The sequence below is a fragment of the Seriola lalandi genome, unplaced genomic scaffold (genome assembly GCF_002814215.2).
Source record: "Seriola lalandi dorsalis isolate HSWRI2012SDOR001 ecotype SW California unplaced genomic scaffold, Sedor1 jcf7180002054889, whole genome shotgun sequence".
Lineage (NCBI taxonomy): Eukaryota > Metazoa > Chordata > Actinopteri > Carangiformes > Carangidae > Seriola > Seriola lalandi.
This window is the reverse complement of record NW_019525441.1, coordinates 447,368-472,383: the sequence shown is the minus strand read 5'-3', so window position 1 is coordinate 472,383 and position 25,016 is coordinate 447,368. Positions and strand designations below refer to the sequence as shown.

General features: G+C 39.7%; 1 protein-coding gene across 2 annotated transcripts in view; it reads right to left on the bottom strand.

Annotated features, from left to right (window-relative positions):
• exoc4 (exocyst complex component 4) overlaps positions 1-24,283 on the bottom strand; it is a 111,164-nt gene extending 86,881 nt beyond the window's left edge. For both annotated transcript variants that reach the window (XM_023429175.2, XM_023429176.2), the window contains exons 1-8: positions 24,184-24,283; positions 22,761-22,950; positions 21,639-21,833; positions 17,522-17,715; positions 15,675-15,784; positions 13,315-13,415; positions 13,017-13,171; positions 8,342-8,522 (exon numbers count right to left, since the gene is read on the bottom strand). In XM_023429175.2, the coding sequence (XP_023284943.1) occupies positions 8,342-8,522; positions 13,017-13,171; positions 13,315-13,415; positions 15,675-15,784; positions 17,522-17,715; positions 21,639-21,833; positions 22,761-22,950; positions 24,184-24,263 (1,206 nt within the window). In that variant the 5' untranslated portion in view covers positions 24,264-24,283. The remainder of the gene's footprint in view (positions 1-8,341; positions 8,523-13,016; positions 13,172-13,314; positions 13,416-15,674; positions 15,785-17,521; positions 17,716-21,638; positions 21,834-22,760; positions 22,951-24,183) is intronic.
• Positions 24,284-25,016: the final 733 nt, after the last annotated feature.

Sequence of the window (25,016 nt, the reverse complement as noted above, 5' to 3'; positions counted from 1 at the left end):
AACAGTTGTCTATTATTCTTTTAATTTTTATTAACTAAGTCATATTTCAACTATATGTATTTCTGTATAACCTTAAAATGTAAAAACAAAAATAACAAGAAAATAACTTCAAGAGTGAACTTTTGTGAAAAATGGTTCTCATGTTTAGTTAAATGAGTGTGGGGTCATAGCACTTGGTCACAAATCTTCATATAAATATCCAAGTTAAACACGCACACACAATCTCCCACCACACACGTAATTGCTCTCTAACACACTTCACACATCGCAGGCAGTGCTGGAGGCCATATCACACACGCCCGCTCCAACCAGCAACACCAAGGCTTCCACTTGCCACTAGCCTCATGCTGCAGCTAATCCTATCAGTGTATTAATTACTAATGATGAGCTGGTGGAGCGAAACCCCCACTTGCTTGCAAGCTAACGCCCAAGTAGACTTAATGAAATGCCAGCACTGGGCTGATGAAGGGGCTCCGACCCTACTTAAATTGCATTAGCCCAGAGACAGAGTGAACTTTGGAGGCAATTAACTGGACTGCTAGGACAGAAAGAAAGATGGAGGGATTGGAGGCAGAAAGTAACACAGTAGAAGAGAAGGAAAGAAGGAGAGATAAAGATGGGAAAAAGTGTTGGAGAATAGAAAGAGCAAAGGATTATAGGTGGAGAATGAAGACTGAACAGAATGCTAAAGAGAAAATGGGTATTGAAAGAGAGAAGGTAGGGAAAAGTGAGGGCAGAAAACACAAGAGACCAAGTTAAATAACCAGTTGTTGCTGATTTAACACCTTTAAGTGAAGCTAAAAAAAAATGGTTGGTTTCCACACCTCTACTTAGGGGACCTCCTACTAATTCTGGCGAGGGCACAAGCCATTAGCAGACAAGACTTATATATACTTCCAATCAGCAGCGACCCACATTACAGAGCTAATAACTCACAAAACTAAAGTTTTTGTTAATGTCACCTCAAATTTCCCCAATTACTCCTTCATCCATGCTAATTTAATAACAAGTGCTAAATTGGTTCAAACAAAGTTACTTTGTTGAAAAGGCAAACTACTGCAAGTTTGTGTTTTCTCTTGTTAAAAGCAGATAGGATGACACTGTTTAAATATATCTCAATCTCATTCTGCTGTGTGCAAACTAATTATCAACAATAACAGAACCATTTCAGAGGCTGAACACTCTATACTTGTTTGTTAAGAAGTTTGTCAAGAAAGTGTCTCAGTTTCTTTTTAGGACAAACAAAGCATGACAATTAGAAATGCATCATGACAGCAATTCAATCCACCTTAGTCTTGAAATATATTATCTCTAAGTTTTAATATGAGTACTGGAGTGAATCAATGTCTACATCTCCTGCTGTCAGCTACTCTATTTGAATAATGCCAAGGGGCTTAAAATTAGCAAACTACACATGATACAAGTAACAACCACACAAACTACACTCTGCAGCATGTGCTCCACACAAACAAGGCACAAGGCCTGTATTCTGTCTCCACCCAGTAAATCAAAGAAAAATAATACTCTGTAGTAATGTGCTGTAACTACACTTTGATTGACTCAACCTTGTACACACCCTGTTCCAAAATGAATTAATTTGATAAATGTAAAATAATCTGAGATATTAATTTGTTTGATACAAAATAATTTCTTCTCCTGAAAGATTGTGCTATTCAGCTAAACACTGCTCAAACAGTGGATCAGTCTTTGGCAACTTTCCACAACAACTAATGTGACCTAAAACTGCTGTAATGGTCTTCATACAACGGACAAGAGAATCTTGTCTTCTTCCCTCCTCCCTCTTACCGATCAGGTCAAGCAGGTTCAATCTTAAACTCAGTATTACAAGCAAGTTAAAAGGACTGAGCTCAGGGATGAAAAGCAGCAGCATCATGGCAGTTGCCAAAACAAAGAGCTGCCCCAGTGACAGCACCCAGAGCATCACAACGATGTAAAAATACACAGTTCCACATGTGACAAATTCAGTGGTCTACAATATTAATTGTAAATCGATTCCGAATGGGAGGCAGTTCTAATTTTGTAAAATCCTGGAGCAGTCATAACATCTGATGTAACTGGCTCTGCTAGCCGTGGACGAGAAATGGGATTTCATGGAAATTAGGCAAATATAATGTTAACACACTCTCTCCCCTTCTCAACGCCTTTAAAATTGGCAACAGCCAGCACCAGATGGAAACAAACTCATGTCTTTTTGAAAATCTGGCATTTAAACATTAAAGCAACGTCTTAGCAATGTCGTCAGTGTAGATGAATCTTGATAAGTTAGCCAAAACAGCATCTCCATTCTAAATTAGTTCAGCTGACTTCCACTTAAGGGTTACAGAGGGTTGATGGAGAAACAGGAGAGGAACTGCCTGAATTCACTAAAAATCAATATTCATGGGTGAATCTGTGAAATAGTGGATGGAAAAGGGGGTGGTATGTAAAGACGTGAGACATGGCAAATGGCTATTCACACCAAATAGTAAGACTAAGCTCAAGAGTTCATATAAACTCGAGTGTGTGTGCGTGTTTGTCTGCATATATGTGTGAGTGGGTACACATGCAAACCACATCTCTCTCAAAGGCTCCCCTGACAAACACAATCATTTCCCCCACAACTATTCAATGTAATTCTATCAACCAACCAACCTTGTTCGGCACTTGAGTGGCTTGGGTCTCGCCCCAAGCTTAAATCAGTCAACTGGGCTGATTGCAAAGTTCTATTAAAAAGTAGAGAAAAGCTTCATGGAAGTGTGCCTTTGTAATTCATTACCAGCACCCGTTTATTTCTTCCGAACAAAATGTCCTGATGTCACCCTTTGTGCCAGGAGAAAGTGTATACTCATCTTCCATTCTGTCCATTAGGGCCCTAACACCAACAAATCAGAGCAATTAAGAGAGCGTCACTCAAAGCTTTGCAGGTGAGCATTTGTCATTGGTTAAATTCCAGAGCATTTAATTGTCTAAAATTAAAGAAATAAATATCTTCATTTCCTCTTTCCTTGTTCCCATCCTCTCCTTCTTATTAAGTCATCTTAAAAGCAGCCGAGAGAACAATCTCAACACTTTGTTCCTCTCTCAACGCTTATTGAAATCGGCTGTTTTCCCACTAAATCCCCTGGCTGGTGTCTTGTCACAAAACATATTGACTGATATCCCTCGCTGCTAGTTTGAAGTTAAAGCCCAAAGTGTCCTTGGCCGTCAAAGAAAGGTTTCTGTATACACCCTGTATTGATTGTGTTCCAGAAACTTCAATAACCTTCACAAGTTTGGACAGAGCTTCAGCCACAACTACTCCCGCAGCACTGAACTACCGCTAACCAGTGGGGGTTCCCACCTGGAGCGGGCCGCATCAAGTCAATCTTCTGAAGGCTATCTTGTTGACGGAGGAAAGGAAGATGTGCCTGTGTGTTCACTCAAACCCATTTTATTTCTCTGTGTGTCCTTGCTGTGTCCCCAGCATTTATTTATTGTTGTTTCAAATAAAAAAGAAAGCAGAATAGAATGGAGTTTCTATGGATACAACACTGTAAAAACATGTCCTTATCTTTATTTCTGATAGTCAAATTAGCACATTACTGTATAATTTGACCAAATAGCAAAAGAGAGGACAAAACATATTAAATATATCTAAATATAGAGCACTGACAGCATTCCTATTCACCAGAAGTGGTTTAAATTATGGGTGAACTTTAGCATTATGGTAACATTTTAAATTCAATTTTCTCTGTTATTGCTCACTATAATGACTAACTATAATGAGTGGTCTTCACCTACTGATTTCTTTTCATTTTAGCTATACAGTAAACAAAGTTAATCATGGTATTTAGTGACACATGAACCTTTTGGTTTTACTTTAATTGCCATCACAGCAGCACCTTGTCTCCAGGATTATGAGTATGTGAGAATACAGTTCATAAAAGAACACTGAATTCTCTGATTTAATATTGTACATATGCTGTGCACATAAAAAAACACCTGTGCAGTTGCATTATAATATCCCCAAACTATACAAGCTGATGATCTTCCAAGTTGGACAACTGCACTAACCTCAACTGAGGTTTTATTTAAAGTTTAAGTCACAATAGCATTTACAGCACAGGAACAAATACTGTGTCCTCATTTGCAACACAGTCATATAATGTATCAACACGTCAAGGAAGCTATTGCAGAAATATGCATCAGTATTTGATGAAGTCTGGTGATTTTGATGTAGCAGATGTAAGGGTGATGATGGTGGTGGTGGTGGTGGTGGTGGGGTAGGGGGGTAGGGGGGGTGGGTGAGGGTGCTGAGAGAGATGAGACTATGCGACACCAAGGAGATGGTAGACTTCAATGCGCTCCAGCGATATGTAAATATGACAGCGCTTTGGAGGGCAGAATAAATGTGACACATTGATTAAAATGTTGGGCGAGAACAACGTAGCTATGTCTGTGCTTCATATCTAATTAAAAGAGATCATTGTCTTCTGGCTACTCTCTGGCAGTTCAATTCGCCTCGTTTTCACTCTGTTGATGAGCTCAGAGAAGCCGGTGCATATTTAAGCCACTTGTATATTTAAATATCTTTGGCACAAACATAACATCCCCTTTGTCTTGGTTAATCTACAGCAACAAAATGAAGCAGATTTAGACTAAGATATAGGCTCTCTTATGAATCAAAAAAGAGCGGGTGGCAGGCATGTGATCGGGAACACCTAAAAACAGGAAAAGAGTATTAGAAGATTCTGTTAGAAATGGTTGTTCAAGTATCTATGATCTAGAAACCAGTCTTTCAGAAGGCAGATAGTAAACATCCATCCATATTTTTGAATGCCGGCTCAGAGTTCCTTGTCTGCAGAAAGGAAGTCACTCATTAAAAGAGTGATTTGCACTCTAGTCACACACTTGCAGAAGACAACGGACATGGCAAGCAGTCACCCAGCCACAAATCCATGCAGAATGTGCAAATGGCGAGCTAATTAACAAACTCATACGCCTCATACCAAACAGCCGACAAGGTCAAAGGGTGATGGACGTCAGTAACTAGAGGCACAAATATACATTAAATAATACTCCCACTCGGCGCTCTTAATGAAGAACGCATGGAGAGGTTTATGAACTGTGATCTTTTATGAACTACGTTACCCAATTACCTGGTAAAGTATTGTGACTTCTATCTTATTAATGATTCAAAGGAAACTTGTGGATATTCTCGCTTGGCACATAATGTTGTTTAGACTAACATTAACTCAGAGAACATCGCATTAAACTTGCCAGGCTGTCAGGCTGTCTTAATTGTGTGATGGTGCTATACTGTATTTTCTGAAGAGGAAGAGAGTCACATTAAACATTTATGGACACACACAAATTCAAGTCACTCTGATTTCCTAGAAAAAACAGATTGCTTTGAAGAGCAAGATAGTTTCTGATGGAAAAGGGTAGAAAGGCAGTCACAGATATAAAGTAGTGAAGGAATGCTGTGGTGCACACTTGGAAATGTAAATTCAATAATGGTGTGAATAAGCAATAGATATGTTCACACATTCTACAGAAAGCCACTGGAAAAATTCTGAAGTGGCATTAAAACACCTCCATCCTGCACCAATACCACTGATTACCATTCAGTCTTTTATGCCTTGAATCAATACTTCTGCAATGAAATAAACAACATGCAGGAGCATCACCAGCATTTCGGAACAGGGATTACAACCAATACATGAATCTTGACTTTTAAAAGCTTGTTTACCTACTCCCATTCACTCAGTCACACATTGATGAACGCAGTTTCTCAACCGAGGCCTTGTAACTGGGTGTACCCTGAGTTTCTGTCGACTCTTGCATCTGTCTGCTGGTATGTCATGTGGAAAGGTCAACCTGGTTTCTCCACCGCTCAAAGTGGGGAAAAAACTAACACCTACCAAGAGGTTTCAGTGCATGTCAAAAATGTGAAGTGCAATAAGTAAGACAGGCAGGGATTCAAATGATTTAACTGTAAAGGGGGAAAAAAGATACTAAAAAGAAGTCTTTCTGGTAATTGGCAAAAAGGTAAAGAGACATTTTAACATGTTTCAACAGTCTCAAAGAGAATGAAATGACTTCCTGGACACATAGCAATTGCTACAAAAAAATGACTTGCCTCTGTCTAAACTGAATGCCCAAATTAGCCTAACGTTGTGGTAGACAGTTCTTCCGTTCAAGCTTTTTGGAAGTATAACTTGAAAATTGCATATTTTTCAGGCAATAGAGAGCTATTGTTTTGAAAATTAAAACTGAATACAAAGACAAGATGCAGTAGTTACTGTAGAACTGAAGAAAAATAAACCCAAGAGAGAAAGAAGATGAGGGACTAACGAAGATCATAACCAAATTCTGACCAATGCTGAGTAGGTTCCTGCCCCATTGTGGGTGTTAAACGTGAGATAAGACCTGCCTCAGCATCCAATAATATTCAACAGAGCCACTGTGGGAGCAGTAGGAATTTAATTTCTCTCAATGCTGATATGTGACTCTCTAAGACAGAGAGGGCTAAATGAAGGGGGTGAAAGGGAGTGTGGGAGTTGAGAGAAAAAAAGAAAGCAAGATAATAAGATTAAGAAGGAAATTACAAGGAGTAAGAAGGGTATGCACAAGGTATTGGGACACTGAGAGACTGTAATACATACGCAGCAGGAATGATGCTGAAGAAGGTAGGAAGGAGCAAGGGAAATGGAAATGCAGAGAAGGAGAGAACAACGAAAAAACAACAAGCAAGAGACATGAGAGAGATGGCAGGGGGGGAGGGAGGGATGGACGAGGGGCCTTCATATTGATATAATCGGTCAGGAAATAATAACACGAGTGAGTGAATAAGAAAACCTCATTTCACGTAATGAGTATTCTAATCAAGAGATTACATTATCTCACATCGCAGAGACGAGGGAGAGTGGAGTCCCTGGCAACTGGGTGCTGGCAGTGGTCACATGCCTGGGAATGGCTTAATGCCACTGGTACAGCAGAGCTATTACAGTACATGCCTATGCACATTCACACCCTCAGAAACACACACACATACACCTAAACACTCCTGTATTTATGTATACAAGCATGCCAGCTGAGAGAAAACTAGTTAGTGGAAGAGGAGAAGCCGTAGTGCCTGAGCTAGAAATAGATAGGCTTTCAATTTAACTGGGCAACAGCATTGTGCTTTTTTTTTTTTTTTTTACATGTTTATCATCTGTAAAAACACGAATGTGTGCTGAACAAAACAAGACAGCAAAAAAACGATCAAGTTTGCCCTAAGAGATGTTGTTTCCTGCAGTAATTTACTGCCCAAAAAAGTTAAGTTCTAATGTATCTTATATTTTTATATACTGTACTGTAAGTCATGGATGCAAGGGGAAAATTCTAAAATTAAGGAAGAAGACTCTCAACCTCTTTAACAAAATCAGGCTTTCAAGCAAGTTAAAGTGTAGTTATACACATCAGGCATGCTTCAGAAAAATGACATAAATATAAATTACACAACCCCCAGTGAAAGAGCATCAGGGAAAATTGTAGTTTTCTTGGGTATGAACACAGACAGAGGCACAGACACACACACACCGATCGCTTTGAGAGCAACGACTGCCACAGATTTTCCTCTGAGATTCACCATAGGTCAGCTCAACAGCTGCTCATCCCCTCCGCCAATCAAACAGGAGCAGGGAGCAAGAACCCAGCATAAATACACGCCAATTAAAGAACCTAAAATTAATCCAAGCAATCAAGCTTCCCCTGTCTTTTTCCCTTGCTACTTCTTGCTTCGACAGATTGACTGCCATCCATCACATTGCTGCCAGTTTCTCTCCTGATTAATCTACTGTAAGAGAAGGTGAATTAAATCAGTGTTTTAGAAAAGGGTGGAAGATAAATCAAGGAGGAACAAATCTCCATGGCAGTGAATGAAAAATAAAAGCCTGGGGGTATGCCTGCGAGGGAGGACAAAACAAACAACCCTGAGTTCACCATGAAAACATCTTGTCACCAGGTGCAATGCTACAATATGGTCCCATATAATTAGTAGCAATGGTAAACATAATGAAGACGGGAAAAGAACAAGAAGTCCATGAGTTTTTGCTCACAGAGCGATACATTATAATCTACTGGACTGAAAGACATGGCAAACCCTGCTTTGTGTTATCCAGTTTCCCCACACAGATTACCAACACTTCATTTAATATGAATGGGTGTTAATGTTTATCATTGCATTTTTATTTGATCTCTAAGGTTTTAATATTTCTTTTTTGTGCCCTACTTTTCATGTGCGTACAGGTGACTGTACATAGCGTACATCAATAGTCTATAGACATTTTATTTATCATTTTAGTTCAAAACTGACCTGCAAGACAGTCTGGATTTTGGCAGAGACGTCCGCCTGTTCGTAGAGCTTGATGCCCTCTTCGTGGGCCCCGCCCGGGCACTGCACCGCAATCTGCTGCAGGTGGGCCAGCACCACACTGTGAGCCTGAGCCACTGCCTTGAATTTATCAAACAAAAGCTCCAACAGTTCCAGTAGCAGCCTGCAGAGGGAGCCAGAGGGAGCAGAAAGGGAGGGAGAAAATGAGAAACATGAGGGTAAAGATGTGGAGAAGAGAGGGAAAAGGAGGGAGATCAATACAAGTTATGAGAAATGAGACATGGAAATATTTAAAAGATTGTATACATTTTCTCACACGATCAGTACTACATTCAGTCAATACTTTATTAATTAAGGAAATCAACTAGCCTTGAGCCACCAAGAAACTCAACTTCTGTTTGAAAATTAGATGGAAGGATGTGGTGATATTTCTGGATCCAGGCAGCAAACTAGTTAGAAAGTCTCCACAACCTCCTTCAGGTTTGCCTTATATCCAATTTCACAGTATCCATTAAAACAGTTGAGGAATACTGATGCCTTTGATAATCTAATGTATCCACATAGCCTTTTTTTCTAACACGATTCTATGACAACACAGTCCTGGAGTTGAAATCAAAGTACAGTATTCAGAAATTTCCATGTGAGGAGATTATTGAGTATCTCAGCCTCTGCTTGGCCATAAATGTCCCATTACCTCTTCATGGCCACTAGAAAAATGTATATGTGCACAGCTGCAATCTTTTAAATGATGATATGATTCCTATTACAATGTATTTACCTACATTACTGAGTGCATTTCACATTATCAAGTAGGCATTACAGTTCCTTCTTTTCTTTCACAGTTCAGTGGATACTCACAAATATTTTACCTGCAGTTACAACCCAGCACCTGGACTGGATAGTGTAAAAGTAGTGAGGTGACCAACCTGGACTCAAACGAGGAGCTACTCTCATTAGCTGCAAATGGCTCTGGCTGAAGAAGAGAGCGCAGCCAAAACCAAACTGACCTGCCACTTGATCCGAGTGCTACACTGTGGATTGGAAACTCACAGTTGCCTCATCTACACTAATGCTTTCATACAGACTTTACTATAGCTGCTTTCTGCACAAGGACAAAGCTTTCAAAGTGAAGAGGGAACACAGGTTGCATTAGTTGAGTCTGGATGAGTACCCAGTGCACCCAAGCCAGTGAGTGCCCACTTTATTTTAGTGGAAATGTTACAGTTAATATAAATATAGTCAGTGTTTGTCTAACACTGGCCTTTAAGTATCTTCCTCTGTCATTTCATTTGGATTTGATTTAATTGGTAATAAGTGAAACCTTTGTTTATTTTATAGATCACTACAGCTTAAAAGTTAAAGAATATTGGCAATTTGAAGTCCCTAATGGACACAGATTTATACAACAAAACACACAAGCTGTGCAAACCTTGAATATTATACATCTTGTACAAATGACATTGCTGAACTTCTTGAACTTATCCTCCCCAGAGACTGTGTCAATGTTCCCTACCCTGAAATCGGTCTTATCCAGTTAGCTTCAGATCTAAGAGAATCTTTCCTGCACCTTCCTGATCAGCTATTCTGCTAATTTAATTGAGAAAAATAATCTGAGGCAAGCTGGGTGCTTCACCATTAGATGACTCAAGAAAGACCTGTTACAACTAACTAGGATTAAAATATAGGCTCCAAACCAGAAAGGCTGCTGCTGCTTCTATTATGTATACCCAGAAGCACCTGAGCCCATACCTCAATGATGCTAAATGAATACAAATTACTACCAATTTAAATGCTGCAATAAAAGAAAGCATGCTAAAAGTTATGGAAAGCGGCCAAGGTTTCCTGGGAAGGTATAAGGATAACATAGTGGCAAGATGGATGTTTCACTAGGGGGCATTTTGGTTGGCTGTCTGTCACTACACTGGCAGTAGCAGCAAGTAAATGTTATTAATGGAGAGGAAAGCAGGCACAAATCACTATGAGCTATAACTCAGTGAATGGAATATGTTCGTGAGACGAAAAGAGGAGCTATGAAATGCCAACGAGTGAGGGAATCTCTCTCTCCCCCTCTCTCGTGTAAAAACATGAAGGACAACAACAGAAAGGATACAAAGTGAACACCAGCCTTCAGAAACGGACAAACAATATATGATCATGTACACCTGCACAGAGGTGGAAACACAAAATGTACAGCTCTGACCTTGTCACCTCTCTTTTTGCTCAATATCTAAGTGCATTGCAACCTCACTCACACACACACACGCGCACACACACACACACACACACACACACACACACACACACACACACACACACACACACCCATGGACAGACACACAAATACGAAAAGTAGACAGCCCAGTCCTTCTCATTATCTCCCAGTGGAGGCCATCCTAATCCATATCGTCTGTTCTTTGAGACCTCACTTCTCATTTCCCCTCAGGATCGAAGCTGACGCACACAAGGCTGATGAACAGCTAGGAGAAACAGCAGGGAGCACACACATGGACGTACTTTCCCTGACTAACAGACTGACAGTACATCTCTGTGTGTGTGTTTCACTTTGGACGATGATGGTAGTGCCCACATTAGATTATCATTAAGTTAGTTGCCAGTCACAGACAATTAAATTACAATAAATAGGGGTCTACAGGGTGTTTAAAGAAGCGTGCTGAAGTATTAAATGTGCCAGGTCATCCTGCTGTCATACACAGATGGACATAGAGTAGAAACACATTTACACATCTGCCAATCAGACTTTTCCAGTGACCACTCTACTGAACCGGCAGAAAAAAACAGTACATGAGAGACAGGCAATCAGTCTTGTGATCAATGAGTTTTTCTTGTTTTTAAATTGGATTTAAAACACTTAGCCTTTCATTTTAATGTTCTTTGGGCATTCAAGCATTTCTTCACTTTAAATCTGCTCTCTTTCTGAGGGATTCAGATTAGATTCAGAATCGCCTATATACCAACAACAAAGAAAAGAGAAATAAGGCTCTGTTTTTGTAATGCAAAATGAAAAAGGAATATGAGTTCAAGAAGTCTGATTTGATGTAAATTACACTGAACTACTCACAGATCAGTGGTGCGTGCTAATAACTTTGGTGCATGGAGAGGGAACCTGCGTGGAGTATCTTTATGAAAGTAAGATCTAGTGAAAGGAGCTGGGAATGAAAATGCACTTTCAATGTGGCTGATCACAGAAGATGTGAATGAGAACATAAACCTCCTAGAGCAAGCCACAGACCACTGTATGTGCTGTAAAGTGCTTAAGTGTTGCCTGCTAGTCTGCAGTGCTATAAAATATAGTGTGCAATAATGCAAGACCATTGTTCCCTACAAGTGGTACATTGGTTGGAGTTTCCATAGCAACAAACCTTGACTTTAAATTGAAGTGAACATAGGCAGAACTAGGTGTGTACGCATCTGAATTCAAACACACAGACAACCCTCTAAGTGTTCAAATGCAATTCAGCATGCTCTGAGACAAATACAGTGTTATGTGCTCACATACATACGCACACGCAGGCGAACTTAAAACAATCTGTAAGCAGTAGAACTGGGAATGAGCTACATGGTGGCCTATTACATTGAGGTCAGATGAGATTCAGTAGGCAACAGGAGAAGGAAGGCAGACGAGGCCAGAGAGAACATCCCTGACAGAAAACAAGACGTTCCTCTTAAATGGTTCAGGATCAGTGGACTGAGACCTGTGCTTCCCAAGTCTACTCACTGTATGTGTATGTCTGCAGGCACTGACGTGACTGCTTTTAAAATGTAGCAGTCCTCTATGGCAGGTGTGAAATTGTTTGTGTGTGTATGGGTGTGTTTAACCATGACTTGTCTAGGTTTAAAGCAGCAGAGTATCTGTTTTCATGGTCTGAGGCAGGTGCGTCTCCAGTCCTGGCCTTGACTGTGTTTCATACCTGGTTGACTGTCTGACTATGAACACCCAGGGAATGCATTCAAAACTTGTTCTCTACTGCCTTCACTGTCAACTCTTAATATACTTAAAATACCCACTGCATGAAACACCAAAAATGGCTGGTGACTAATCCAACCCATATTAGTATTTATAAACAGCTGTCAAGTATTAGTAAGAAGCTACAGGGATGGTTGATGAATTTCTATCAGTGAATGTTAAGTTAATAGACAGAACTTTACCAGTGACTGGAAAGCGTGGCCACCTTTTATATAATGACACTGGGGGTTTGATTCTAATGGGAATACACCTACAGAAGAATCAGCAAACAAGCTGCTTTAATAAAACACTTTTGCATAGATGTCGGGATTATAAATGACAGCTTCATTAAGGTCTTTTATCAGTGGTAACAGCAGTAGCTGCATGCTGCTGTTTACACTGATCATTTTTGGAAACAATGCTAGTGCCACTTATTATCTTCTGTCAGGCAAATATGATCATTTCAAAAAGATGGCTTTCATCTTTCAACAGAACTGATTATAGTTTCCTCTCCATGACCATCTATTTAGTGTATTTCCATCCTCATTTACTATTTATCATTAACCTCCAGTTTTCTTCATTTATTTTACTGATCTATGGCAACTCACTCTTCAGGGGATTATTCTCCTCTCTCAGGAAGCCATGATATTTTAACATAGAGTCTTCTTCAACCTCCCTATCCCAATACTTTACCCTGGCTGGCTCTCCTGGGCCAGGTTTTCTCCTCTCTGGTAAGCATGGTCTGCAATCTGAGTGGTGGACCTCTTAACGATCTGTTTCAGCTCAGGTTCCAGCCGCTCCATTATGGCTTTAATGGTCTCTGGGATTTTCTTCAACTTGGCCAGAGCCTGAAGAAAAAGGACAATAGAAATATTTTACTTAAAGCATAAATATATATATATATACACACCACAGAGACATTGAAATAACAGGCACAGAACAGTGTTAAAATTCACAATTAACAGAGTGGAATATTCAGTACAATATGTACCTTGATGAGGATGCCCATGAACTCAGCACTGTTCTCCTCTGGATCAACTTCAGGGAGGTCAGTTTGGTTCAGCTCCCGCGCATCCTGCTGCAGCTCACGCACTAAAGAAGATATATACATACAGATTGGTTAGCACATACTGTAAGTGCTTATAAAATATTTACAAGCATACAAATACAATTATTTCATTACTGGACAAATGTAAAAATCATTGTTCATATCATGGTGTTTTGAGCCGTCTTGCTCTTAAGACACAACAGCAAAGGCTTTGGAAACAGTTATGTCACCCGGCAATCTAACATTTCAAATCTATAGTATCTTATTGTGGTAAGATCTATATGGCACACATAAAATGCACAGTGTTTTCTTTGGCACACTGTAGAACCGGAAAACCGGAACATAACACCCACATACACCAATATACAGTGCACACTTACTATATTAATATACATCATTCTATTTTAAACGCGCACACCTGCACCTATCCTATTATCCTCCCCCCTCATGCTCTCACCATATGACTTAGCCATATTAGCAGCTAAATTGAGAGTGGCAGCATGGAGTGATGCTGTAATTTCCATTAGATGGGGCCTCCCAATTCCCCATCAAAGCACGTTAAGAGAGTTAATGTTTATGGCAAGTTAATGGACTTTGGGTGTATTTCCTCTTTTTCCCATTCCAACTGTAGTTTGTGTAATAATTATGACAATTACTAGCTACAAATGAGGTACTCTAATGCTATTAGACAAAATGGCACGCTAGGCCACTGATGGAAGCTGGCTGCTGTGTCGTGACCACAGTTGTTAGCATGACAGTGTATAGGCACTTACCACCTGGTGGTAGCTAATTGTCAGTGTTTTCTTTGCATAATGTGGGGGGAACTGTGATTTAGCTTTTACTTTTAGGGCTCCTGGGTGAATTGAATGGACATTTAGTATGTATTAGTTGCATTTCGTACATTTGTGTTTGTGTTTGAGGTCATGGCACACACATAGATGCTGATGTGCTGAGCCAAGTAAATAAAGGAGATGGAGTAAAAGATACACAATTGAAATGACAGCTGTAGCTGACAGAAGCCTTCAGTGGGGAAAGAAGGAGACAGATATAGAGAAAGAAGGACAGACACAAAACAGTTTAATCAAACAACCACTGGATGGCATAGATATGTTCACACCTTTCAGGTAACCTTGCTTGTCAGGAGCCAATCACATGCTTAAGTTGTTAATGTGTCACTCAGTTGCAGTAGCAATAAGCGATTATGTCTGTGAATGCTGAGTGGTACATATACAGTATGGTCTATGACTGCTTGGTATCCAAACAGCTAAAAACGACTTGGTGAGTCACTAATTTAGAATGCCAAGAGTGGGTGGTGAAAAAAGTGCCAAGCTTAATATAAAAACTCAGAATCACCAAGGGAACACCAAGTTATTGCAGGATTAACTTTTTTCATTATCTTCTTGTTTGCGCTCCTCTGTGCTCTGCCTGGAAGGAATGCTGTGGTGACTCTACGCCCCAACAACCAAGAGAGAATTCATACATTCCCGAATACAGCTATAGCCTGCATTATCAGTCCCTGTTAAAAGTGCTGGTTACCGGTTTGAGTGTAATGAATGCTGTTCCCCTGCTGTGATGACAGAGACGCTGGGTGACTAATGGTACAGATAGGGAGGACAAGATGATTATAATTATAGCAAGGGAAATGTATACTATGATAAAAGTTGAAGATGTTATGACATGTACTGCAAGGAAAGACATGTGGGTGTATGCCAGTGTGCAAAGCTGATTGTGTGTGTGTGTGTGTGTGTGTGTGTGTGTGTGTGTGTGTGTGTGTGTGTGTGTGTGTTTGTGTGTGTGCAATGAGGCATCAGTGGTGCGTTCAGTCCTTTGTACAAAAGTTTGGATCAGCCATTTTTGTGTGAATTCAGTAATATTGGGTGTGTGTGTGTGTGTGTGTGTGTGTGTGTGTATGTGTGTGTGTGTGTGTGTGTGTGTGTGTGTGTGTGTGTATAATGACATGCAAATGGATGTAAGCCGGAGTGGTGCTAATGACTTCATTATCACTAAGAATATCAGCACAGTGAAAATAAAATTGCCAGCTGAAATCCACACGCTTTGTCATCCATAGAGACCAACAACACTACTTTGTTGATATGTTAATCTCTATAGCTCTCCTAATGTATGCCATTTTAATGGAGCGCAAACTATGTAATCTATTATTTTTCGTGAAAAGCACTTTTAAAATTTCCATTTCTTTTTGTTCTCTTTTCCTTCACTATTATCCTCTTTGCACCAAGCCACCACCAATTGTTTGTCCATTATTGCCTCTTAGAGCCTAATCTAATATGATCCAAAGATCGTACCACTGCTGGATCCAGGTGTGCTGAACTGTGATGAATCCAAAAGTTTGCGTGGGGTGGACAGGCTGCTGACATCCAACACAGGCATTGGAGATGTGTCTTTGGCAGTGGAGCTGTGAAGAGAATAGAATTCAGGGATTAATAAAATAAAACACATCATGTTATTACATATCATGCTTTCTGTCTCATATGAATCATGATATTGCAATTGCATGAGAGGCAAGCAACTCCAAAATTCTGGAGTAAGAGCTTCTCATACACATACAAAAGTTTAGTATGCACTACCAGAACTGTACCCACTTACCTTCCCTTTCCTAACAAAAACAATCTACTGTTATAACGAAAAGCCTTGCATCTCTGGGTGGGATTGGTGCTGCTTTCCAATGAGCCATTTATCAAGCCTTAAGCCGGAGGTGGAAGCAATCCAGGTCCTTTAAGTTGGGCGGTATAAACACAGTGTGCCTGCTAAGTGAGTGGGGTGTATGGAGGCTGGCTTGTTGTTAGAGGCGACCCAATACAGGGAGGCCAGGACCTGTCACTGGCTGACCCTCAGTAATAAATCACTCTACCTCACCAACCCACCGCTACCATAATTACTGCACCCACACACAGACACACATAAACACATGTGTAAAAGTGCAAACAACACTTAAGCTGAATGTATTACACAGCATCAACAGTGTTTTTGAAGCCATTGTGCCACATTATCCCCAATAAGTTATACGGCTGCTTCATGAAACTAAGAGAGCGGCCCTGGGGTCACGGAGGCATGGCTTAAGTTATTCTCCTAGTGGCTGCAAAACCTACTTGATCATTTGATGCATCACTGGTGTCACACAGAAAACACGGATGCTGCATTCTGTCATTTTATTTATTTAATGCTAGTAATTGGCTTCTGACATTGTCTCCTAGGTTTAAAAAATAGTTTTTTCCCTAAAAAAACAAACCAAAATATGATGTGTGCATTTTGGTTTGTGTGATGTTCCTACTGTAGCACCTATCATGATGCCTCTTTATTCCCTATGAGTGAATTAATGCTGGTTGCCTCTTTACGGCAGATGATGTGGGGTGTTTTTTTGTCTGTTTCTCTGGAGCTCAGAGCAGAAAGTACAAACATAAAGAAGCAAAGCAACAAGTTATACAAGGTCTAATTGTTTTTGTCAGTAATTGGCTTTGGTTTCCATACAGTAAATAATTGGCAAGTCGCACTTAGTTGTCCCAGCAATGAAATAACTTATAATGAAGGCACATCTATAAAGTCTAAACTTTTCAAAGAAGAAAGCACTTTGATGGCTATATTTCTGTTGAATACATAATAGCCAAACAATAACAGCTTTTGATAACTCGGACCCAAACAAACTGACTAAAAGATGGATTTGTATAACAGGCAACGTCACACCTCCGTCTCTCTCAACCTTGCACATTTTATATTAGTGATAAGCTGTAAGGAAATTAAATAAAAGGTATTTTATGTTTGCTGTGTGGACCCATAAAAGAACAGCTACAGCTTTGCTGAAGATAATAAGGATGTTTAGAAAAGAAAAGAAAAGAAAAGAAATGAAATGAAATGAAAGGAAATCCCTTATCCCTTACAGTACCTTATAGTTAGATTGTTTTTAACCACTAGTCATGCTACTGTGCAAAATACTGTAATTTCCTGCACAAACACAGAAGCAATAATAAAGAACTAACCACAATTTTTTTCAAGCATAAACAATTAAGTAAATGAACACACTCCCCGTGATGACACTGAAGAACTATTTTCACATTTCTATTCTTGTGAGGACATCTGGAGGCCTCCCCAAAGTGGTAACAACATATTAAAAGAAGTATAAAAAACCGGCCCTTACCCTGGAAGGCGAGCAGCATTTTTGTCCTTGTTCTTATGTCCCAGGCGACTTGTGGACTTGATGTAGAGGTGACGGTGCAGCTCATCAATGAGTACAAGGTGGATGTTGAGCTTCTTGCTGTGGAGCTCCAACCGCAGATCTCCAAGTCCCTCCACCTGCAGCAAGGGGCCTTCCAAGGACTCCACAGCTGACACCTGCGTGTGACAACACACCAGCCAAGCACAGGTTACCCTCAGCTGTATTTCGCAAGTTTTATTGTGTCTGCTCAAACTTTAGCAACATGCATTCCTGTGTCCACTATCTATTTACTGAGATCGCTTAAAATAACTGAATCAGTAAATATTGTTTTGCTTTGGTATATTCTATTTTTTTTTACATCCTTTGCCTACACTGGAGATGACATACAAAATACATGTCCACAGAGGAAGACAGAGGACAACAATTTAGGGAGGGGACAACACATGACAAGGACACCTGAACCAGGGACACCTCACTGTATATATGCAACACATTTTGTGGCCAGTGTACATTCTACATAAAACCTTCATAACAGTGAAAGAAACATTAATTACACAACCAATATTTGCTTGCCTCTAAATGGCCTCTACCCACAAGTATTAGGATACTACTCTAAAACTCCACACTACACATATAGACCAATCATCTACAGGAAAAAAAACACTCTAGTGGACCTCTATAAGGTCATATTAATTATTGCCCCTAACCCTATAAAGAGAGTGGAGAGTTCACCAGGAAATTAAATCGCTCAACATCATTCGATTTTAAAATACAGCTTCTACTTTCAATGTAAAACAAGAGGTCCACTGGCTTTTGTTCCTTCAACCAGAACAAACACTATTCAGACAAAAGACGCTCACATAAATATCAACCAATGCATTATTTAACCCCTTCATTTCCTCAATGGGTTAGGCAGTCCCCAGGATTTTTCACTTAATGACACCTGTACATGCAGCTCCCTTTATGTCTATCGCCAACTCTAAGAAAGTGAGCAATGCTGAGGCTTCACGCCATGTTTACAATGAGAGAGTGACACTCATTGCAATATTTCTAATCAGCTGAATAACCTGTTAATGTATGTATTTTATTCATTAATTTGATTAAATTTAATTTTATCATCAAAATCAAAATTATTATATTATTATTTCATTCTATTTTCAATTGACCTACAAATATACACACTATTTTGTACAATATTTGAAAAATATATTTCACTCAAAAAACTGAATTTAAGTCTAGTCATGTGCTCCTAAGTCACACTCTTTATTACTCCAAATTCACTCAGTCTGCCTCCCTCCTTTTCAGTTTTCATTAGCAGGAGCAGCAGTGGTTGTGGTGTGTTTACATTTAATGGCCATTAAATAAAATGTGCCAGTCTGTACAGTACATGTGTATTTATGTGCATGTATGTGTTTTTTCGTGTGTATTTCAAAGCAACTAATGGCCTAATGGTAGCGCTGTAGAGAATATTTGCATGACCAGGGCAGGCCAGAAGGCATGGGTCAAGTGTGTGTTGATGCAAATGAGAGCCACATTAGTGACAAGATGAGCTAATGCGCTGCATGATCAGCCCCCTTTGGCTTAATAGAATAACTCGGCATGCCTGCAAGGCTTTGCATGTTCTGTGTCTGTGCGTGTACACACCTCTCAGATGTGTCTGTATGATTATATGTGTATGATTGTATGACTGTAAATCATTTAACGCTTATGTGTCTGTGTGTGGGGAGATAACTCATTACCATTGGGCTGGGATGACAGAGGAAGGCTGGTTAACATCATTAGAGGACCAGGCCTGTCAGTGTGATTAGGGATATGAAGTCTCTAGTGAATTTGCTTGTGAGAGACGGACAAATAGGGGAAGAAGGGAGAAGAGAAGAGAAGAGAAGAGAAGAGAAGAGAAGAGAAGAGAAGAGAAGAGAAGAGAAGAGAAGAGAGGAGAAGAGAAGAGAAGAGAAGAGAAGTGAAGAGAAGAGAAGAGAAGAAGGGGTAATAGCAATTGTATGTGGATCCACCTGCGTTTTTTGTTACTACAGGAACAAGGAGAGGAGAAGAGAGGATAGGAGAGGAGAGAAGAGGAGAGGAGAGGAGTTTTTCTAAAACCAAAGCCAGTCTTGTTTTTAAACAACCCCATGGGGTTTAAGACTGCCATTCAATAGCAGACAGAGAGCATAGTCTGAATTCTAATTGTCAACCCTTAGAGATAAGCCTCACATAAACACAAGGCTGCGAAGTTTATCCCTGGCTAATCTACTCCTGCTACAGTACCAGGCGAAAATTATAAGAAAGATTTATACTGCATGTATCTGTAAGCACAAAACAACTTTTGTTATGGATGGAAAATAAAGAGAAAGAAAGAAAAAAAAGAAAGAAAGAAAGAAAGAAAGAAAGAAAGAAAGAAATGCAATGTGAAAGACTAAAGCCTGCGAGATGTTAATCTGACAGATGAGTGCCATAATGAGTGACAGCATGATGGGAACTCTGTGAGAAGTGACACAGACAGTATGATGTCACAGCACAGAGACAAAGTCTGTCCTGAGACTATAAAATATATCCGCAAAGAAATTTAGGAAACACTGCATGGTCTTTCACGATTTCATATAAATCTAATTATCACATTCTGCCTGATTATCATGTTTTTCCAAAAATCTAGTGAAAATTTCTGTTAGTGGGGGGTAATATTCTATTTCGCCAGTTTCAAGTGAAAGTTAGATTTGTGTTGAGAGATTTTTTTTCACACTTACCAATACACATTCTATAAACATTTAAAAGTTGGTATACGCTGGAAACAAGCAGTCATTTTTAGTTTGCCTGTTTAAAAATGGCAATAAATTAAATGAAATGGCAATTGCTGAGCTAACAATACATCAAATTCGCTAAAAAGCTTTTCTGCACTTCAGTTCAGTGCATGCTATTATTTTAGCTCACAGGTAGCCTTTATTGCTCCATGTTAAAAGTAAAAATGTTGAAATGTTGGTGGAATCATTCATATATCAAATGTGTTATTTCAAGGATGTTATTGGGCCATTTTTTAATCTCTACTATCATCCTCTACTTTGGTTTAAGTGCAGGTTATTCAAAGTGGACTTTTCACACATTACTTATTCATGAACTGCATAAATATGTCACCAAAGCAAAAAGTAGAACGAATGCATCCAACATCATTTTGATAGTTAAAGGCACATAAAATGTGCTTTAAAGTCTGCTTTTTCCGTATCAATGAAAATGCACCATCCTGATCAAGTAAAGTGTATTTGAAGTTTGCAAGACAGAGGCGAAACGTCCAACTGACTTTGAACTTTCCGCAACCTTTCAAAACATGCTGAACTGACTGAGCACAGGTTGAATGAAGTTCCACTTCTTTCCACCCCCACAAAAGGATTTTTCATGGTCCTTTGGGTGCACCATCATCCCTCTTTTTCCTCCTCCTCAGATAACCCCATTCTAGCAAACTAATTATTACCAAAGTCTGAAGGAAGATGTGTGGGAGTGACAGAGGAAGGGAGAGAGGAAAGGGAAGGAAAGGAAAGGAACAGAGAGATCACAGAGCCTGGTCGTTTAGTCCTCAATGCCATCCTCCAGCTCCCCTGCCAAGCATACTGCAAAACACACATCAAAAGAACAACAGTACATGCATACATACACACCTGCAGCGCCCTCACTGCACTTAGATGGTGTCTGCTTGAAGTAAAAGAGTTGCACCCAATGGACTGTTCAAGGCTAGAAAAGGCTTCTTTAAAAGGATGAGAGGCACCAGGAAATCAATCTTAGCAGCAACACTTCATAAACACTGCTGTTTATATATGAGTACTGTGCACACAATGGGTCTCAAAGCAACCTATCAGTATTGCCTCATATGCATTTACACTGTCAATTGGTTTTCCCACAACTTCAGCAACAAAACACCAATCTGTTCCTTTTTCCATTTCTCACTTTCTTTACCTTGCATACCATCCAAACAAACTGGACAAAACATAAAAAAAAATGTATCATGCAGTCTATGTTTTTCTCACTCTCTGTCTGACTGAAATAATCTACAGCTCACACATACTCAAAACATACAAAGATGCTCATACAACTCTCTGACCATGAGTCTACTCACCAGCATATCCGTGGCATGAAGGTAGTGCTTGCTTGCCATATAGGCCTCTAGCCGTTGAGGCACCTGCTTGATGCTTTCAATTTCATCAAGCAGCTGGAGGACATGTTTGTGTTCAATGCCTTCTATCCACAGCTTCCTCAGCTCATCCCTTTTGCAGTGTAGAAGCATCTTACAAGACAGTAGGTTCTCCTTCACCTGCAGGAAAGAGTGCATTGAAGTCATACAATTGAGGCACAACACCAAGCTTGGCCGCTAGGGCTATTTTAAAAACGGTATTACCCCAGAACAAAAGCATTTTGGAAGTGTGGAACAAACTGTTATGACTCAGTAAGTGTAAGTTGGTTATTACTGCTCAAGTCATAATATTGAGAGATTTTAGGTTACTTTCAAAATAGTGTTATTCGTTGCTTTCACTGCACTACCCGCTGACCTGAAACAACAAAAAACCTAAGTAATGTAACAAGATATTTTAGCTGTTCTAAATAACTTTTGATTAATCTATCCATTTTTGGTGTGACAACTAGACACAGGCAGACTTCTTAATATTATCAAGAACATGGCAACTTTAATCTCATAAAATTAAAGATTACTATCAGATGATGTGGAAATAGAGGGGTGCCATTGACAGGCTACTGAAATCAAGCACTGTAAAGAAATATCCATGGCAGATATGGCATACAGCCTTAAAGTTGACTCTTCTTTTTTGCCAAATCTATATTTTTTTTGTTCATGAGGGGCTGCCCTCAACATTTTGAATAATTTTAACAAATGTGATTGAGAAAATTACATCCAGGGGGCTATGGGTTCTGGACTTCAGCTGCCAATTGTTAAGTAGGCATTTTTCTTCTTGGGTGAACAGGATTTGTGTTAATTAAGTCAGTCTTTCAGTCTTGGAGAACAAAAAGCCTAAAAACTCAGATAAGAGACCCTTTTAATAAATGAACAAACAAATGCAAATTAAAGAAAAAAGCTTATCTGTTTTGTTTTTCATTACACATCTTAAAGCAACTGCTCTGAAATCCATCTGAAACAATGTAGGCATGAACTCTAGCAATAGTTTTCACAACCCTTCAGGTTCATGTCATCCAGTGTACATTTTGAATACATCTATCTGTTCCCTACCTGTTTGATCTTGTTGCGGGAGCTGGTGATGCGCTCTGTGATGCTCTGGTAAGTCCTGATGGCAGTGGTGAGTTCAGCATAATGCTGAACAATCAGCTCATCTAAATCCCTGTCACATGTCTCAAAGGCCTCTTCCAGGCGACCCTTCTCTGTCTCCCTGTCCTGCACATCATCACTGCTGGACAGAGTCCTGTATCAGGGGAAGAGGGAAGGGACAAGTAAGATTCAATCTACTAACTAAATTCACATCAGAAATCTGGATGAGGCATCAGTGTTATCTCATCAGAGTGGAGTGCAGAGACCCTCAGGAAACGGCAATTGCAAGCTGAGTTTGAGCTAAGTGGGAGCTTAGATAAAGCACTCGACAGCAGTATAAGGTAAAAGAGGGAAAACATGGGGACAGTAACAGTGCAAGACTATGGATGCCAACATATCCCTACAGTATAGGGCTGCATGTCAACATTAATAGGTACGTTCATTCTGTAAAAAGTGGATCTAGCAGCAGTGTAAGTAGTACTGGTAGATGAGGCTCATTTGATCGTCCTGGTTTAAAAAAGTAATCATTTATTTACATTTTATAGCCTAAATTAAACAATTTCATGTATTACATACTGAGAACCCATTGGAGCACTTACAGATGCCTGGACATGGATATTCGTTATCATCACTTTCAGAATCCTGTAACTGTGAAGTTTTGTTAGTCTCCGTGTACATTTTCCTCTCTCCAAAGGAGAAAGTAAGACTTGGAGACAGTTAAATTGAGCTATCATGACCGTTAGGGTCATTGACTTGGTTACAAGAGTCACAGTAGTTACAGTGTGTGCCTCTAACTAATGCATCTCATACAAGCCACAGTGCTCCGACATAACAAACTAGTAAAACTTAAAAACCCAAACAAGTCTTTTCATAGAACTTAGCAACTGTTGCTAAGAGACACCTCCAAAATCATTGAGGTCATTGAGCCATTTGGATATTTAAAAAAAAAAGTACATTACCATCCACCGGGCAAAAGAAAAGCCCAGTTGTTTCGTTCTTTAACCTCTACTGACTACTACTACAACTTCTACTCTCTCTATATATATATTTTATTTTATTGACAGTGCCGAATAATGAGTGAGCTTCAAATTGTGAAAGGCACACGTCGTGACGAAGTCATATTTTACATTTATTTTGCTTCAGGAAGAAATAAAACTGCTGATATCATTTACCGACATATAATATTGGAAATAAAAATACTAAATGCGTGTGCTTTAATTTATTTCATACAATTAACAATACAGGAAGGATGTGGCTAACATAGCTAATTTAGCTTAAAAGCTAGCTGTCAATCGGTCTCTGAGTCCAAATACAAGCACAGTTCAAGGGCTGTCTCACATCTTTCCAGCGCTGTTAACTGTATTTAATGAATGCGACAAAACCTCACCTTATGACGGAGATGAGAAGACCAGAAGGGTCTTTGTTTTTGCTAACAGCACTCCTGTATCTCCCTGTATCAGCTGCCATTTTTCCAGCTGCGGCACCCAAACAGGAAGACAGAAGCGCGAGGTTACACGACGGAATTCTGGGAGTTGTGGTTTGAGCTTGGAATGTAACTCAGCAACAGTGGTGCACATTTCTGTGCCTTCTGCAAACAAATGGTGTAACTACATTGATATTGGTAATAGAAAACAATTAAATGGAAATTGGTAGCTCAAAACTTAAACATGATACAATAGTGGGTCTGATTCTATAGGTCTGTATTTGTTTCTTTATAGATAAACCATTCAAATATCGCATTTTAATTTTAACTTATTTTTATTTTTAACATTGTATACTAAATTGATCTCCATGAACAGGACTGTCTATTGTGCACAATGTTACAGACAGTGATAAATATTCCTGCTGCAATATTTCAATGCAATATTGACATTTTTGGGTAATTTTTGCATACCACACAAACATCACAATAGAAAAACTGTTCCATTGTAACACTTTCAGTCCAGTCCTCTTGAGAGTGATAAAGAAAAGGTTGAGCTGAGGAGAAAGGAGAGAGACAGTGTGTGTCAGTGAGTTAATAGCCTCCACCATTTAGAACATATAGTGCTGGATTTGACGGGGCTCTCCTGTGCTGTATCTCTGACAATCTCTGCTGTACCAATGAGAATGAGGGAGGGCATTGATTCTGGAGCAAAAGAGGTCGATTCCCAGCAGCCTGGGTCCTGATTGATGCACTGGTGGACTGGCAAGATAACATTGTGGGTGATCTTTGTGCACCCC